This window comes from Lepidochelys kempii, chromosome 3, assembly GCF_965140285.1.
Source record: "Lepidochelys kempii isolate rLepKem1 chromosome 3, rLepKem1.hap1, whole genome shotgun sequence".
Taxonomy (NCBI): Eukaryota; Metazoa; Chordata; order Testudines; family Cheloniidae; genus Lepidochelys; species Lepidochelys kempii.
Genome location: NC_136382.1, coordinates 90,308,285 through 90,325,105, shown reverse-complemented (window position 1 = coordinate 90,325,105; position 16,821 = coordinate 90,308,285). Strand labels below are relative to the sequence as shown.

General features: G+C 46.5%; 1 protein-coding gene and 1 pseudogene across 2 annotated transcripts in view; both read right to left on the bottom strand.

Annotated features, from left to right (window-relative positions):
• Positions 1–14,679, bottom strand: part of DSE (dermatan sulfate epimerase) — a 65,523-nt gene extending 50,844 nt beyond the window's left edge. The window contains exon 1 of one of the 2 annotated variants that reach the window (XM_073337108.2): positions 14,255–14,679. In XM_073337108.2, coding sequence (XP_073193209.1) covers positions 14,255–14,264 — 10 coding nt within the window. In that variant the 5' untranslated portion in view covers positions 14,265–14,679. Of the gene's footprint in view, positions 1–7,933; positions 8,187–14,254 lie in introns of those variants that run through there. The other variant, XM_073337109.2, reaches the window with a different exon arrangement.
• On the bottom strand, positions 9,720–10,142 carry LOC140908954 (transmembrane protein 250 pseudogene; annotated as a pseudogene).
• Positions 14,680–16,821: the final 2,142 nt, after the last annotated feature.

Here is a 16,821-nt window from a genome sequence, read left to right as displayed (position 1 = left end):
AGACAGCTGCATTCCACAGGGCCCTGGGCTGGAACCTGGAGTAGAGGGCGGGCCCGGGTTCCCCCCAAATCCTCCCAACTCCTGGTCAGACACAGGAGGAGTCAACCTGGACTGTGGGTTCAGAAAAACAGCCAAGCTGAGGGCTGCCGTGAAGCTCCAAGGTGAGCAAATCCGCCAATAAGCGCAAGACCCATCAAGGTAGAGGAGGAACTTTTTCACAGTAAGAAAAAGGTTAATATACCAATTTCTCAATAGTTTGAAAGGGCAGTTTCCTGTGAATCACAATCAGTGGACGGATGTTCAACTGTAGCCAAAATGTATCATAAAATTGATCTCTGTTATGGAGCTGAATATTGCTGTATGCCAATTGTGAGTCCTCCAAATAAAGTTAGTTTGATACAGCATTTAAGGTAAAACAAGAGGTAGGCTTTACCCTAGTTAGAAGTGCATGCAAAGAAAATTCCAGCACTGAGCTCCACAAGATGGAGAGGGATGGAGACCTACAAGTTTCCCTGCCTATACAATGTCACCTCATTTATGGTAAAACCCTTTAAATAATGTGACCTTCTAGATCCCTCATGGTGTCTTTACAAAATAGAAATTATTTGGAGTGCCCTGGAACTTACTTTGGGGACTGATTATACAGACATTGTGCTAAAAAAAAACTTTACTAAACTTTAGTGGAAGTTTGGCTGGCATGACAACTGCAGAATAAAGCTCTACAAGTCCAAAAGCAGAAGCTACTTAAGACCTTGCTAGCACCCTCAACTCCATCGAGGCTCCTCTCTTATAGGAGCAGATGTACATGATGGATACTATGCACTAAGAAGAGTGATACAATTGAAACAGTACCAAAGTTTTAAATGAAGCTCTCTTCCATCATAATGAAAAATGTCAAGTTCTGCAAGAGAACTTGTCTTCTAAAAAGGGGCTCTGGAGTTTCAGGGATATTGTTTTTGTCATTCTGTTCTTTAATTGTAATAAAAGCATAATTTCTTGATACATTATTCATAGTGATAGCTTCTACTATTCAAGTTAATATATCGTAGAATCACAGAATATTTGGGTTGGAAGAAACCTCAGGAGGTCATCTAGTCCAACCCCTGCTCAAAGCAGGACTAACACCAACTAAATCATCTCAGCTAAAGCTTTGTCAAACCGGGCCTTAAAAACCTCTAAGGAGGGAGATTCCACCACCTCCCTAGGTAACGCATTCTAGTGCTTCACCATCCTCCTAGTGAAATAGTGTTTCCTAATATCCAACCTAGACCTCCCCCACTGCAATTTGAGACTATTGCATTAGTCCGTCCCCAATCCTGTCTTGAATTACACAGTGACGACACTTCCCATGTAATAACTTAAACTGCATGATAATATCAGCCCATTAAAGCAACAATGTCAAAATACAAATCTTGAGAACACATACTCACAGCCAATCAGATAAAAGAGTTGTGCAAATCTGAGTGGGAAATTATCTAATACCAATAACAGCAGCTTTCTTATGGTGGGCTGAACTGCAGTGTGTATCTTGTTCCCCTAAACAGACATGTATTCATATCCTTTTGCGCAAGTGCTGATACTGCCAATAATATAGTTACCTCTCTCAAGTGGTGGTAGGCTAGGTCACAGATAAAGGAGATTTCCTGTAGGAAATTTCTTTTTTGGCACTTGGCCCACAGTCTTCAAAAAATTAAGCAAATCATTCTATACATACATCTTGCAATTTAGTCTCATTGATGATAATGGAAATAACACTGGTTAAATCCTCCATATATTGACTGGAGATTCATTTCGCCTGCATAACAAGCCCCCTCACTACTGTCCCATTAAAAAAGTAATTTAATTATTTAATATGGTTTAAAATATTTAAAATATTAAAATGGTTTAAATATTTCAGCAAAACAGATTTAAACGTGGAAGAGCAACCAATGCATTTGGTCCAAGATCAACAGAGTTTAAGAACTAAATACTGTAATACAGGTAAAGAGAACTCAGGGGGTGGGGGGGGCACTAATTCCTGGATATAAGTGTGTAGTTCCCACACGTGTTCATGTACCCCCATGGCAAATTAAGCAGGACACAGAGGGCCCAGGAAAACTACCATCTGCTTCTATACAAATTATAACCTAACTATCCAGACTTCCCATAGGTATACAGTTCAAACAGCACTAGTATTTTCTGTTCCTTACAGAACTTTAAGATGGGACAATAGGGCAGGAAATTCAGATGTTCCAGTAGAGTCAGCTGAATTCCTCTCTGTCATTCTCTCCCCTCCCCCATTTCAACCATGGAAAACCACTGACCAAACTCCAGTCCAGTGCCAAATAGGAGGATAAAATATTGGGAAGAGTTCAACAGCACCACTTCCTAATTCACAATGTATCTAACATGGCCTACTATGGGCCATTACTTCACTTATTTTATTGTAGAGTCCACTGGGTAGAAAAAATGTTAAACAGCAGTTAGAGAGAGAGAGAGATTGTATGTTAACAAAATTTAAAACAGTTAAAAGAAACACTGAGGGTTAGATATTTTGTGGGAAAGGTTCAGTTTGGGTATACATTGCTGGTATTGTACCTAGGTTTGTGAATATGCAGGGCAAAAGAAAAAAAACTCTCTCAAACAAATTGTGATTGTAAATTTTTACTTTGTGAGGTAAATGAATGCAACAAGCTCGCTACAAATGTTATTTATTTATTTATTGTTCTTTAAGAAAATAAATGACATCTTAAGAAAATAATCTGTATTGAAACACAGTACACACAATATGCAAACCCATAGTATTAAAGCCGGGAAGTCAAATGCAGGCACGCCATGTTTCCTGGGCACTAACATTCCAAAATTAGCAATTTATCGTCATGTCATCCTAGAGTTTTCAGATATGAAGAAGCATTTTGAACTTTGCTTTTAATTCATCTCCATTAACCTCAACTACAGCTAATATGTTTGCAATGGCATCTTACAAGACAATATTTTTCAATACTAAGGAAATAATACTAGACCTATATAATACTGAACATTTCACTGGCTAATTCAAATTAACTTTATACATGGCTTTAAGTTATGCACTGAGGTCTCTATGTATTTATAGTATACAGCCCTGCAAGAAATATCAACCTGTAAGAACCTAAGTTCCCTGTAAGCTGCACAGCCACACAGCAGGCTATTAAGCGCCGCACAGGCGCTCAGGGAACTCGCCTGGCTGGGATCTTATACTGCCCCAACCCTGGACTTGCTGCGGCCGGGGAGAGGTGCCTCTCCCCCCCCGAGCCCAGGTGCTGCTGCAGGAAGAAAGAACTGGGAGGAGTCCTCTCTCCCTGCTGTAGCCCCGGGGCAGCCTGCACCCCAAACCTCTCGTCCCTGGCCCCACCCCAGAGCCTGCACCCCCAACCGGAGCCCTCACACCCCTGCACACCAACCCTCTGCCTCAGTCCTGAGCCCCCTCCCACACTCCAAATCCCTCAACCCCACGCCCATCACATGAATTTTGTTATATGCACCAATATGGAGGTGATGTGTCACACAACACCTCCATATTGGAGCACATAACAAAAGTCATTCCGCACATGTGTGGGAAAAATTAGACGGAACACTGATAAGAACTAAGGGTTGCAAAAATTTTGAAACATGCTACTGGTAAAATAGCTACCTCAAAGTACTTTAATCCATTTATTTTAGGCATTTTTAATCTGCCCATTCTCTCTGTATGTAGACTTCTTGCAGTTATTTTTCACATTTTATAATTTGTCACTTTTACAACCATTTATATAAAGCAATAAAAGCACAGTGCACTATATTAAAACAATTAACTGCAAAGTTTTGTCAATTTCAAAACAAGATTTAAATTGTTGGCACACCAAATAGAATCTCCATTGATTTTTTTTTTTCTAATTTAATATTTACTTAGCATTGAAATGCTCCTTCAGTAATCTCCTACTTGTGCTAACATTATTATCCTTAACTCCGTTTAGGCCCTTTTATCCCAAGTTCCATTGAGTGAATAAGAAAGTCATTGTGGGATACTCCTAAAGGCACTCATTCCCAACTAGTGCAGACTCGTTTGTTTAAATATTTGCATTCGTTGAATGAAACATCAATCAGTGTCACGAAAAAGAAATGTAAAACTACACAGACAGAGAAAGATGTCCTGAAGCACACAGCCTTAGTACTTTTTACTTCGGCCTCAACTGAAGTCACTTATTAAGGAACAGGTATGTAGTTCAGGATATAAAATATAGTTATTTTTATTTGTAAAATCTTTTCAGAGAAATTAAGATTAATAGAAGAAGAAAACTCTAGAACTTGTTTAGTCTTTCAGTTAGGATGGACCTGAAATATGTTTTAATTGTGTTCTCAAGCCGTGACAACGTTCAAGGCTATAATCCTGGAAACACATTCACACATTATTTATTAACTAGAAGCCAGTTATGGATTAGGACCCCATCATGGTAGGCACCGTACAAACACATAACAAAAAATATAGTCCTAGCACCAAAGATCCTACAGTCTAAAGCAGTGGTTCTCAAACTTATTTGATTGGGCCCCCCTTCTTTGTGTCTGTAGTCATTTATGCTCGCTCCCTCTCCCCCCCCCCCCCCCCCGGGCACACACACACACAAGTACATATACTTCCACCCAGCGCTGAAGGCAGAGCAGAGAGCAGCACATTCTGGCCAGAAGCCCAGCTCTGAAGGCAGCGCAGCACCAGCACAGATGGACACCAACATCAGCACCTGGACACAGAGACCAGATTCGCAAAAAGAAAAGGAGGACTTGTGGCACCTTAGAGACTAACCAATTTATTAGAGCATAAGCTTTCGTGAGCTACAGCTCACTTCCTCAGATGCATATCGTGGAAACTGCAGCAGGCTTTATATATACACAGAGAATATGAAACAATACCTATTCCCACCCCACTGTCCTGCTGGTAATAGCTTATCTAAAGTGATTTCCAGAACAAATCCAGGTTTTCTCACCCTCCACCCCCCCACACAAATTCACTCTCCTGCTAGGGAATCACGATGGTTAGAGCCCTGCGCTGATACAAAATTTATATCTGCGATCCACAAACATGATCCACAGATGATTTTCAGGGCTCTAACGATGATCCCTCCTGGCCTTAAAGTCTATGAGTTTATGAGATTTCAGTGGAGTTACGATTTCACCCCTGGATTATATTCCTAGCTCAGCTATCGACTAGTGCTCAGGAAAACATCTGAAACAAAACTTAAATGCCCCATATTAATTTGGGTTGCTTTTAAGGAGTATTTAAAAAGAAATAACTTAGGGTACGTCTACACTACCCGCCGGATCGGCAGGTAGTGATCTATCTACTGGGGATCGATTTATCGCATCTAGTGTAGACGCAATACATCGATCCCCGATTGCTCTGCCATCGACTCCTGTCCTCCACTGCGGTGAGAGGCAGAAGTGGAGTCGATGTGGGAGCGGCGGCAGTTGACCCCACACTGTGAGGACGCAAGCTAAATCAACCTAAGTTATGTCGACTTCAGCTATGCTATTCTCGTAGCTGAAGTTGCATATCTTAGGTCAATCCCCCCCCACAGTGTAGACTAGACCAAAGACTCAGCCTGGTTACAAAATGCAGTTAAGTTCCGGAATACAGATGGTACTAAGTTTGTAACACAACACTGGTTCTTGATATAGCTCTGCTTATAATGTAGACTGGGTAATTTTTTAAAAAAGGTTGGGACAAACTTGTTGCTGGAATATTACTTAAAAGGAATAAGAAAAGGTCTCCAACATAGATCAGTTTTTCTCAGTTAACCTTTTTTGTATTATCTAGGTTAAACCAACTAAAGTGGTTTGGGAACAGTGTTTTTTCTTTTCATAACCTTTAAAAATAGTTTTATTGCTAGTTAAAGGTGCCAGACTGACAGCAGTGGGGACGAAAATCTTTCTACTCAGTGCATGGATATATCATGGACACGAACTGTGCAAGTTTCTATATACAATCCTGGAAATGTGTCTCAATCTTGACCTAGAGGGATCACTTCTGCAGGGGGAGGAGATAATTCTCTTTATAATCTCATTCAATAATTGTTCTCTCTGCTGAGACTACTAATTAGGCCTTGTCTACACTAGAACAGATTGGCATGTATAGCTAAGTAGGCATACCTAATCTGGCTAGTGGAGATGCAGTTTATACCAGCAAAAGAGTGATTTCGCCAATATAGCTTATACCAATTTCCTGAACAATACATTTCCCCCATTCCTAGCTGGCAAAGTAATGCCGGCAAAACTTTTAAGTGTAGACCAGACCTAAGTAATAAATAAAAACATTTGTCCACTAAGAACTGAAACCATCATACTCAAGTCACCCAACCACCATTCCACAGTGGGAATGGTCTAAACTGGATTTATATCTTACATTCTGATTAAAGGCTTTCCATCCCATTATCATTCTCTTGAGCAAGTGAAATGGAATGCACAGAAGACTTCAATAGGTTTAGAGATCTGGATAAAATGCTATAAAGCACCAGGACTTCAGGATTAATATCTAAAACTCTAATTGTCTATTTTTATTCATATAGCATCTGAACTGTGCTTTGTGCACCCAACCAATGTGGTTTGCCCACAAGTAATTAATACTTATATATTTCCTATGGCACTTAAACGTTTTTGATAACAAGCAAAAATGGCAAGCCGGTCAACCTCAGGCAAATCATGGTTTTGCTCTGTGCCTTAGTTTCCCTAGCTTCAAAACAAGGATGCTCACCTTTCACACAGGCATTTTATGAGGCTTATTAGTGTCTGTAAAGAGCTTTGGGGCTCTTGGTGCTACAGAAGAGCACAAAGCTCCAAAGTTTAAAGTTTTTGTACTACTTTTAGTCATTTTGTCCCCACCTAACCACTCAACATTTCTCTAATACAGCCCAATTCTGTACGGTTCTGAATGTCTCCAGTGGTAATGAGCAGCCATTGACTAGACCAGTGGTTTTTAACTCTGGGGGGGTCCACAGAGTATGTCTAAGATTTCCAAAGGACCCCGCACCTCCAGTTGAAAAATTTTAAGGGGACGCAAATGAAAAAAGGTTGAAAACCACTGGAGTAGACCACTGAGAGGACTCCAACCCTCAGGATCACTTTCCCAGTGGTTTGTTGCAAACTGATTTAGACAGGTAAGGAAAAATGACATTTCTACTCAAATTTCTACTGGCTTGATTCCCAAAGGTGATGAGCCCCATCAGAGTCAGTGGGCACTCTGGTAAAAAAACCAAACCAACCCATCCCTCTCTCTGGATGTGTCAATCCCCCCTTACATTTCCTGGTACAGCGAGATCACTGACTGGGACTTGTCAGAAAGAAAACATGCCACAGGACCTCTAGCTACAGAGCCATTCGGGAAACGCAATTGCTGCCTGCATGGGGAGGAAGGGGCGGATTCAGCTCCAGGCTCGATGAGAACCAGAAGGATTCGGTCAGGCTCACCCCCACACGTGTCTCGGCAATACAGCCCATAACACGTCCCAAAGGAGCAGGGCTCAAGCACTTCGGGGAACTCTTCTCCCGATCCCCACAACAAGCCCCTCCCCGGACTCACGGCCCGACGCTCCGGAGCAGCAGCAGCGGCGGGGTTAGCGCGGCTCGAGAGTCCCCGCACTTCTCCCGGGACAAGGGAGCCGGTCTTCTTCAGCCCCAGCCCCCCGCCCCCGACGGCGCCCCTCCAGTCCGCGCCCGCCCCCCCCCCCCGCATTAGCCTGGGGCGCAGTCGGGACGGTCCCGCTGCCCCCGCAGCTGCACCGCGCATCATGCCGACGCTGCGAGGGGCACAGGGGGCAGGGCCCGGGAGACGAGCGGAGCCCCCGCCCGCAGCGGAGCCGGCCGCTTGGCTCCCCGAAAGTTTCCACTTCCAAGCCCAGGGGCGAGTTCCCGGACTGGGGAGAAGCGACCCCCCCCCTTCGCCCCTTACCTCGCCCCCGAGTCTCCTCAGCTCGGCCCCGGCGCGGCGGCAGCGCCCGGCAGCCGCTCCGGACGCCCCCAACTCATTGAGTCGGCCGGGCCATCCCCGCGGCGGGGCGGACGGAGGCGCCTGGAGCCGGGCGCGGAGCGGGGATGTGGAGGCGCCGCCGGGACACCCGAGCGCCGCCAGAGCAGAGGGAGGAAACCGCAACGTCACCGAATGCAGCGGGGGGGGGGGAGGGGAAGCGCCTGGGGAGCCCCCGAGCCCACCCCCTTCCCCCCGCCTGGGCCCGGACATCCTCCCTCCCGGCTGGAGAGCAGAGCACGACCCCACCCCTGCTGAGCCCTGCCGGGCGCTTCGCTCCCCGCGAGGTGCCGCACAAACAAGGCACATGCCGTGCCCAGGGCCAGCACGGGCTACAACGCCAGCTCCTTTGGATCTACCGGGCTCCTGCTGCTGCTGCTTGTACCCAATCCCCACACTACGCCGTCCACACAGAGAACAAGTCTAGCTGCTCCTACTGACCCCCCCCCCACCACATCCAGACGCCCCCCCAGGAATCCCCGGAGCCTAAGCCTTGCGCAATCCCATATGCAGCTCCCCTGTCCGTCTTGATTCAGGCAGGTTTTGGGCCTAGGCTTCCAGACTCTAACTTATAACACAAGTCTACACTCCTACTGCACCTAAAAATTCTGGACCCTGTTGCATTCTGATACATGAATGCCACAAAAACCCAGATCCAACACACAGCTCCTACTAGATCAAACCCTCATTCCCAAATTTAGCCCTCACTCCCCAATTCTATGGGACCAGCAGAAAACAAGTGTGGCCGCCCTTCCCCCTTACACCATAACATTCCAGAGTCTGATGGGTCCTGGAGCAGAAGCACCACAAAAACCTAGATTCAACTCCTGGATCACAGCAATTTGACTTATTGCAGCCAAAATGTGAGATGTCAACACTGTGTTATTCATATGGAATTTCTGATCACTTCAATTTGATTGATGACACCTAACAACATAGATGCTAAACTGCAAAGTTCAATCCATTCATATTGAATATCATCTCTCCAGTCACCATACTGTATGGGTGAAGTAGAATTTCTCATCCAAAACCAAGAACCACCTCCCTTAGCCAACAAAGAATCAAACCAAAAGCCCACTCAAACAGGGCATTTTTTAAAACTCATATTCAGTGTTTGGACCACAAGTTATACATGTGTTCCCCAATGTATGACTGAAACTGTGCTATCTTAGTTGAATCAGACCTGCCTGGCATTGTGTACTATATGCTCATCATAAAATTGAGGATAAAATAAACACTTTGGAATTGTTGTCTTGCTTCTTTAGGCTGTGTTTGGTTGCAGATTCTCCAGTATTTCTCCACTCTGGAGGGCTGAACAAATTTTATCACTCTCAGGCTCTTCTACTGGGATCAAGATCACGTCATTTACTGTGCATGTGAAAAGACTGTGTCCTGACCACATTCTGGTAGGGTAACTGAATAAATAAATTCTGTTTACCTACATTTTCCCAGAGGATATTCTTCCAGAGAAATCTACTCTGTGATGTTGCTTGAGGAAGAATGATTGCTTAACTCCACCAGAGGTGGTTGCCTTTTAATAGTGGTTGAGTGACAGTGATCACTGCATACAATCTGTGAAGTATTTCTTAGGATTCTTGTTATAGAAATGAAAAAGCTGTAGTTTCTGAGGCTGATTTTAATCCGGTTGTTCATTTGGGGGGAGGGGGGGTAGAGTAAGAGTTGCCTCCTGAGCCCACAGGTGCTCACTTTATTTACATATCCACAAACACCATGAAACACCAGCCCAGCCCCCCCACTAGCAGCACGGTCAAGTGAATTCCACAGATGAGCAGTTCATTCATGAGGCTGAAGTCCACCCACCTTCGCCCCAACAAGAGGAGGAGAATGGAGAGTTTGGACTGGAAATGCAGAAAGATCTGGATGCCCAGGTACTGAAGGCAAAACAAGATAGAGAGAGTGCCACGCAGAGGATGGAGGTAAACAGGCTGCAGCTGAAGTACAGCAGGAAACAAATGAATCCGTACATCCATCGGGATTTCAGGTAGATGTCAAAGTTGTTGTACTTGGTGTGCACCAAGCGAGTGGTCCTTACTGGGCCACAGGCTGAATGCAGACATGTTGTATGGGGGCTGTGGAAAGAATGGACACGGCGGGGAATGGGGATTACAGGCATCAGGCACCCCACAGGTCACAGAGTCCCAGAGCAGGATTTGCAGTGCACATACCCAATATCAGCCATTAATATGGAAAAGATTCAGCAAACTATGAATGTAAACTTTCTGCTGAATTTCCAGGAAGGAACAGGCCATGCTGCCCATGGCCCTGGGCTGAGTGGCCTCCACTACTGCGGGGCAGGTGTCCCGGGTCGCGCGGGGGGGGAGAGGGTGGAGCGGGGCGGGAGGGGGGGCGGGGCGCTGAGGTCAAACACTGCTATGCACATGTGCAGGCCAGCTGCACAGTGGGCAGTCTGATTCGCTGCTGTATTGAAAAGATTAGCTAACTTCTGGAAACAAAAATTTGTTTAGGTCCTGCAGCTCTGTTGGATTTCACAACACTATTAGCACAATGAAGAGGTTGGATATTAGGAATTTTAGGATTGATATTAGGAAAAACTTTTTCACTAGGAGGATGGTGAAGCACTGGAATGCGTTACCTAGGGAGGTGGTGGAATCTCCACATCATCCTCCCATGTCATTTTCTGTAGGCAGTGGCTGGCCCGTATAGTCCGGGTTCTGTCGCAATTGTGGTTCTGCTCCATAAGGGCCTTCATCTGGTTTGCCAGCTCCTGTGGCAGAGCTCAGTCCTGGGCAGCCTGATTCATCAACAGCCGATTAGCACTGGAGTCGCCTCCTGTTGGGCGGTTGCTTGGATTCGGGTAGCCTCCTGCTGGGCCGCAGTGGCTTGTATTAGAGCCTTGACCAAGTCGTCCATCTTGGGGATGGGATGGTTTTGGCTAACCCTGGTTTAAGTCCCCAGTGTGGAAATCCCACCTCTAACACCACGTGTGGCAAATTGCTGGCACAATTATGATGGGTCCCGCACTTCCTCTTCTGGGGGGCGGGGTTCAGGGTGCAGTTTCCTGCCCCTGAACTAGGGTATCTACTGTCCCACTAGTAACCCAAAGAAGGGTAATGGAAAGGGAGGGACCCGGGCCCACCCTCTACTCCAGGTTCCAGCCCAGGGGCCCTAGGGATAGTAGCAAACCACTTGAACTAATGCTTCCTTCCCCTGGGCTACTTCCCTCTCCTGCTCTTCAGCTTGTGGGCTTCCTGCCCTCTCTCTGCACAAGCCTGGTTTTGCTTTACCAAGGGTCTTGGTCTTCTAGCCAGCCACGGCACCTCTCCAAACTCTCCTCTACTTCAACTCATCCAAACTGCACTCTGCTCCAACTCCTTCCGACTGCTCTCTGCTCCAACTCCTTTCCCTGGCTGATTGAAGCAGGGGGTTTTTAACAGGTGACTGGCTTCAGGTGCTCTAATTGGCTTCAGGTGCTTTTAATTAATCTATAGAAACCTTTCTTCCCTCTACAGGGAATAAGGCTTCTCCTCATCCTGGGACTTACATATCTCTTCTATATCACTCTCCTGCTGCCTTCTAGCCATGCTGTATCACAGTAGTAAACAGGGTCTTCGAGACAGCAGGGAGAGGAGATGGCAGGAGACAAAGCAAATTTACATTTCTGCAAACACAGATGAGAAGAAAGGACATGAAGCATCCTTCATCACCAGACTCCATATCACCTTTTTTGCTGTTTGAATAAACTTTGCTTTGAGGGGTAACCCTCAAAAGAATTCACTTCAAAGGGTGTCTGGAATATAAAGGAAAGGGGCAGAAAACCCTAAGATCTCTCTTTCTCACACACCTAAGAAGACAAAGGAACCCGCCATTTGGTCTTGGGGGAGGGGGACGGGGATCCTGACCTGAGAATTTGGTCAGCCTTGCTGCTGGGAAACTATAGTAAGGATTTTACCTTGAACCAATTCTAGCTCATTAAGTTTAGCTACTACAAAGCATTTTATTTCTTTTGTAACCATTTTTGACTTTAATGCCTTATATTTGAATTCAACTTAAAATCCTATCTTCTTTTGTTAATTAACTTGTTTTACTTTTAATCTAAACCAACCCAGTGCAGTGTTTAAACTGAACTCTTTGGGTAACTCCAGTTAAAGAAGCAAACTTTGAATATTGACCCTTTACAAGGCAATGGACCTTTAATCTCTGAACTGCCCAGGAGAAGGCTGGACAGTGCAGAACACACATTTTGGGGGAAATTCAGGACAGGGAGTGAATTGGGGTCACCCTGCAAGTAGTAACCAAGGCTGGTGGAAGTCAGACTGGTGAAGAATTACTGACAGGCTGCTGGGGTCAGAGTTGTTGGACCAGGGCTGCAGCTATACACAGACATTCCGAGTGGGACCTTCATACTGGCGGGCTGTTTGCCCAGGTTGGAAGCTACACTAGTAAAGCACTTTGAGGCACTCAAGGCTGCAGGGCAGGCAGTGACGCAACTGCTCACTGCTCTGGATTGCACCCTGGAATGTGACAGAGGGGCAGTTTGGTGAATGAGTAGCCAGAGAACCATTGTAGTATTCTGGGCTGCTGGATGGCTAGTGAGCTGCTGAAGTAGGAAAAAATTAGAGAAGCCTCTAGGGTTACTCTTCACTGGGAGCCAGTCTAGTCTCCAGCTATCTCCAGACTTGAAGAGATAAAAAGACAGCTCACAGCTGCTTTCCTACTTCCCTCAGCCAGGGGCTGCACCGCAGAGAACAGCTCAGAATCTGAGCCATGTCTCCTTTGACTCCCCTTTGCCAGCACTGGCCTCTTCTCTGAGATTTGACACATTCTCGCCATGCTCAGTGCAGGTGTCCTCCTCGGCGTGGCTCCTGTCACCTCTGACAGACTTTCTGAATCTCTCTGCATCACCCATCTCCCCCTCTACTTTCAAATTTCATTGGAATATGTCATTATTTCTCTCCCCCTCCGGTTATGTTGTTCTAGTTTACATTTGGAAAGGTCCTATTGAAATTTAATACATTTTGAGATACCACTTCCATAAACGATATTGTAGAAAACAAAACTGTATTGAACAGTGGGTTCCAGCCGAGGGCCCTGTACTGCCCAGCTAGGTCAGACCCTTTACCCATATTGAAGTTTTCCTTGAGCCATTTCCTACCTTGTCTCTGGGTCTCCAGGTCTCTTCTCTAGTTACCCAAGGTCCCTCCAAAGCCTCCCTGCCTGGAGAGCTTTCCTTCATGCTGGCAGCTGCCTTTCCTGCTCTGACTCTCCTCTGCTGAGCCAGGGTCCTGAAAGAGCCTTGTTGATCCTTACAGTCTCTTCCCTCCAGCTCTTTCCCCCACCTGGACCCCGTCAGCACTTAAACCTGGTTCTTTTTTCACAGAAAGGCCCTGATTCCTGAGAGATGGGGCTTGTTCTGTAATGAGGGTTGGCTTAGACCCAGGCCCTCCTGCCCAAGGGCAAGCCACCCTGTTACATGTGTTATTGCTGCTGCCCACGCCATACAACTACCCAGGCCTTTTGATTCTTTCTACTATTTGTGTCTTCTTCCAAGTACCTTCCTCTGCCTGGAACCCCCTTCCTGATGTGAGTTGCGTGGGCTCCACTTTCAGCTTAAAGCACGTCTACCATGAGGCCTATGAACAATATTGAAAAATAAAATAGAAAGGTACAAAAGCCTCCAGATACTCACATTAAGTAACCAAAGCAACTGTATATCTTTATGCTGTAACCCTTGTACTTCCTCCTTCTTCCCTTTCATAGGTGTGATCATTCCTTATAATATCTTAACTCATATTGCTAAATCCTGTCAGGAAGGGACACTGGGCCAGAGCTTTTTTTGCAACCAAATTGTAGAGTGCAAATCAGACGGAGGGAGGTAAAGCCGGCTTAAAGGTCACCTTTACACTGCCCTGATCCTGGTGCTAATGTGCATAGGCTATTCCCTCTGCATTGTGTTAGCACAACCTGAAGGCTGCTCTAATTTACAGCAAGCTATTCTAATCCTCAGCCTTATTAGGGGCATCTTGGCCAGACCCCCTTTCCCATGCTAGGTCAGTAGAAGGAGGATGAGTAATGTTTGAGTCTCTGTAGGAGCTTGAGGTGATCTTCCCAGGACTGGTTAAGGCCAGATCTCACTAGCAGTGTGACACAAAGCAGCCATCCCACACAAGAGGACCAAGCCCCTGGATTTTTATTACTCTGTAGATTGCAGGCACACCGCTGGAGCTGTAAAAACGCATACATGAAAATAAATAAGTAATCACTTACCTTTCTCCATCTTCTCTGTCTCACACACTCTTCAAACTCTTCTCCTAGCTTAGCCTCTTGTTGCCCTATTCCATAGTGGCTGTTAGCTGGAAGAGGAAACACTAGAAACCTTTCCCGTTGGTTCTTCTTTTTGTGTAAATTGAGCCACTTCTCGGCTTTATGTTTCCCTCTTTTTCTTCCTGCTTGTTCTCTCAGATGGTTTAAGCTAAGGCCCGCAGATAGGTAGTAAGTCAGATGTAAAGATAAACTGCAGCAGATTTCGGCGTGAAGGAGGAAACTGCAACATCAGCAAGCTCAGTCACTGGAAAGTGAAAAAGCTGCTGAGTGAGGGCAGGGTGCCGTGGAGGCCCTCTTGTCCATACGTGGAGCAATGGTAAAGTGGGCACAGTAGCGCATCATGCTCTCAGCACAGCCGTTTGACACAAACCCCTGAAAAGGCTTCAAGCTACAGGAAGAGTGCGGGTGAATCAGCTAATCTGCATCCTGCCAGTTTCTCAAAGTTCTGTCAAGGCATGGTTAAGCCCAGAGGCGGCAGGTTTGTATAATTTTTGGTGGTGCCCAGAATGGGTCCAAGTCCCCCCCCGCGACCTGCCTAAGGCTCTGGGAGGGAGTTTGGGTGCAGGACGGGGTTTGCAGTGCAGGGTCTGGGAGGAAGTTTGGGTGCAGGAGGGGTGTGGACTCTGGGCTGGAGTTTGGGTGCAGGGCATGGGGTTGGGGTGCAGGAGGGGGTGTGAAGTGCAGGCTCTGGGAGGGAGTTGGGGTGCAGGAGGGGTACAGGCTCTGGAAGGGAGCTTGGATGCTGGGTGCAGGCTCTGGGCTGGGACAGATGGTTGAGGTGCAGGAGGGGGTATGGGAGGGGGCTTGGGTGCTGGGTGTGGGCTCTGGGAGGTGGTTTGGGTGCTGGGTGCAAGCTCAGGGCTGGGACAGAGGGTTGGGGTGCAGGAAGGGGTGCGGGGCATTGGACTGGACCAGGGATGAGGAGTTTGGGGTTCAGCAGACAGGCTTCCCCGGAGCTGGGGCAGAGGGCCAGAGAGGAGGACTCCCCCCAGCCCTCTCACCTAAGCCCCCCAGGCTGCTGCTCAGGACATCCAGCCAGGATAAGCCCCCACATCCCCCTGGCCACAGAGTCAACTCAGAGATGCCTGCCAAGGAGCGGGGAGGTTGCCATGCCGCCACAGCTTGCCCTCGGTGCCACTCCCTTGTAGCCAGCAGCAGCCAGGTAGGGAGCGCAGCACGGAGCTGCAGGGGACAGCCACCCACTGCCCAGAGAGGCAGGGAGGCTCGGGGGAGAGACCCGGCCCCGAGCCTTGGTGGAGCCGGGTCCTATGGGCCCTGAGTTTGCTGGAGCCCGGGCACCATGGGCCCATACAACTAGCTGCCTCTGGTCAAGCCATCTGAACACTTGCTAGTGACTTTTTCCTCCTGTGCTCAACACAGTCACTGTAAGTGGTCAGGTGCTGGTGCTGCTTTGATCCACAATGTGTGTCCTTCTCAAGAAAATATTGGTCATCAAGGTAATTTCTGTTCTTTTTGGTAATATAAAAGTGAGGACTTGTGGCACCTTAGAGACTAACCAATTTATCTGAGTATAAGTTTTTATGAGCTACAGCTCACTTCATCGGATGCATTCAGTGGAAAAAAACGATGAAGTGAGCTGTAGCTCATGAAAGCTTATACTCAGATAAATTGGTTAGTCTCTAAGGTGCCACAAGTCCTCCTTTTCTTTTTGCAAATACAGACTAACATGGCTGCCACTCTGAAACCTTTTATATTATCGTGGACCACGCCTACATTAGCCTTAATCTGTTCCTTGTTTCCCTGTATGACAGCTGTTGCAGCACTTAACTCTCTTGTGCCTGCTCTCCTGTTTCTTTCTCCCTCCTTCTCTTGGGATTGGTCTGTACTTGAAACCGTAAAGTGCACTGTTTCTGCTTACAAGCACTACTCTAGGGTTTCCCCCTAGCTCCACAGGGAGAACATTTCCTGCTACAGCACAGAACTGATCTGTGTATGGCTTCCCACACTAGCACAACTTGATCATACCTTATTTTTTAAACTATGCCCTCAACTTTCTCTCCCCCCACCCAAACTATGATGTCTTTCACTGGGTACACTATCTTCCACCGGGAAGTGGAAACCGCACTCACACTCAGGCAAACTTTACAAGCTAACATTGATCAGTGCTCCCATTTAGCCATCACTTTCTCTTGCCCTGAATTTCCAAGATGTTTACAAAGTGAAAGCCTCACTGCAACATCTTGAAAATTCAGATGTTCACATACCCTCCTTTTCACAGAACATGACAGTGGAATCCACCTACCTTCTGGATGTATTTGACATGATGGACGTTGACTGTTCAGCTACAGAACTGCTGATGCTTTATGCAAATATCTGAAAGATGCCCACTTAGGAAATAATACATGCTCGATATTTTCTGTATTTCTATTTATTTATATTATAGGGAATATGTGAATGAAAAGAGGCTGTGTTCTGGCAAATGCGTTTGGTCTTGCTGTTTACTCTCTATCTGAAGTCATAATCTTCTCATAGTGATATCATGACTATTT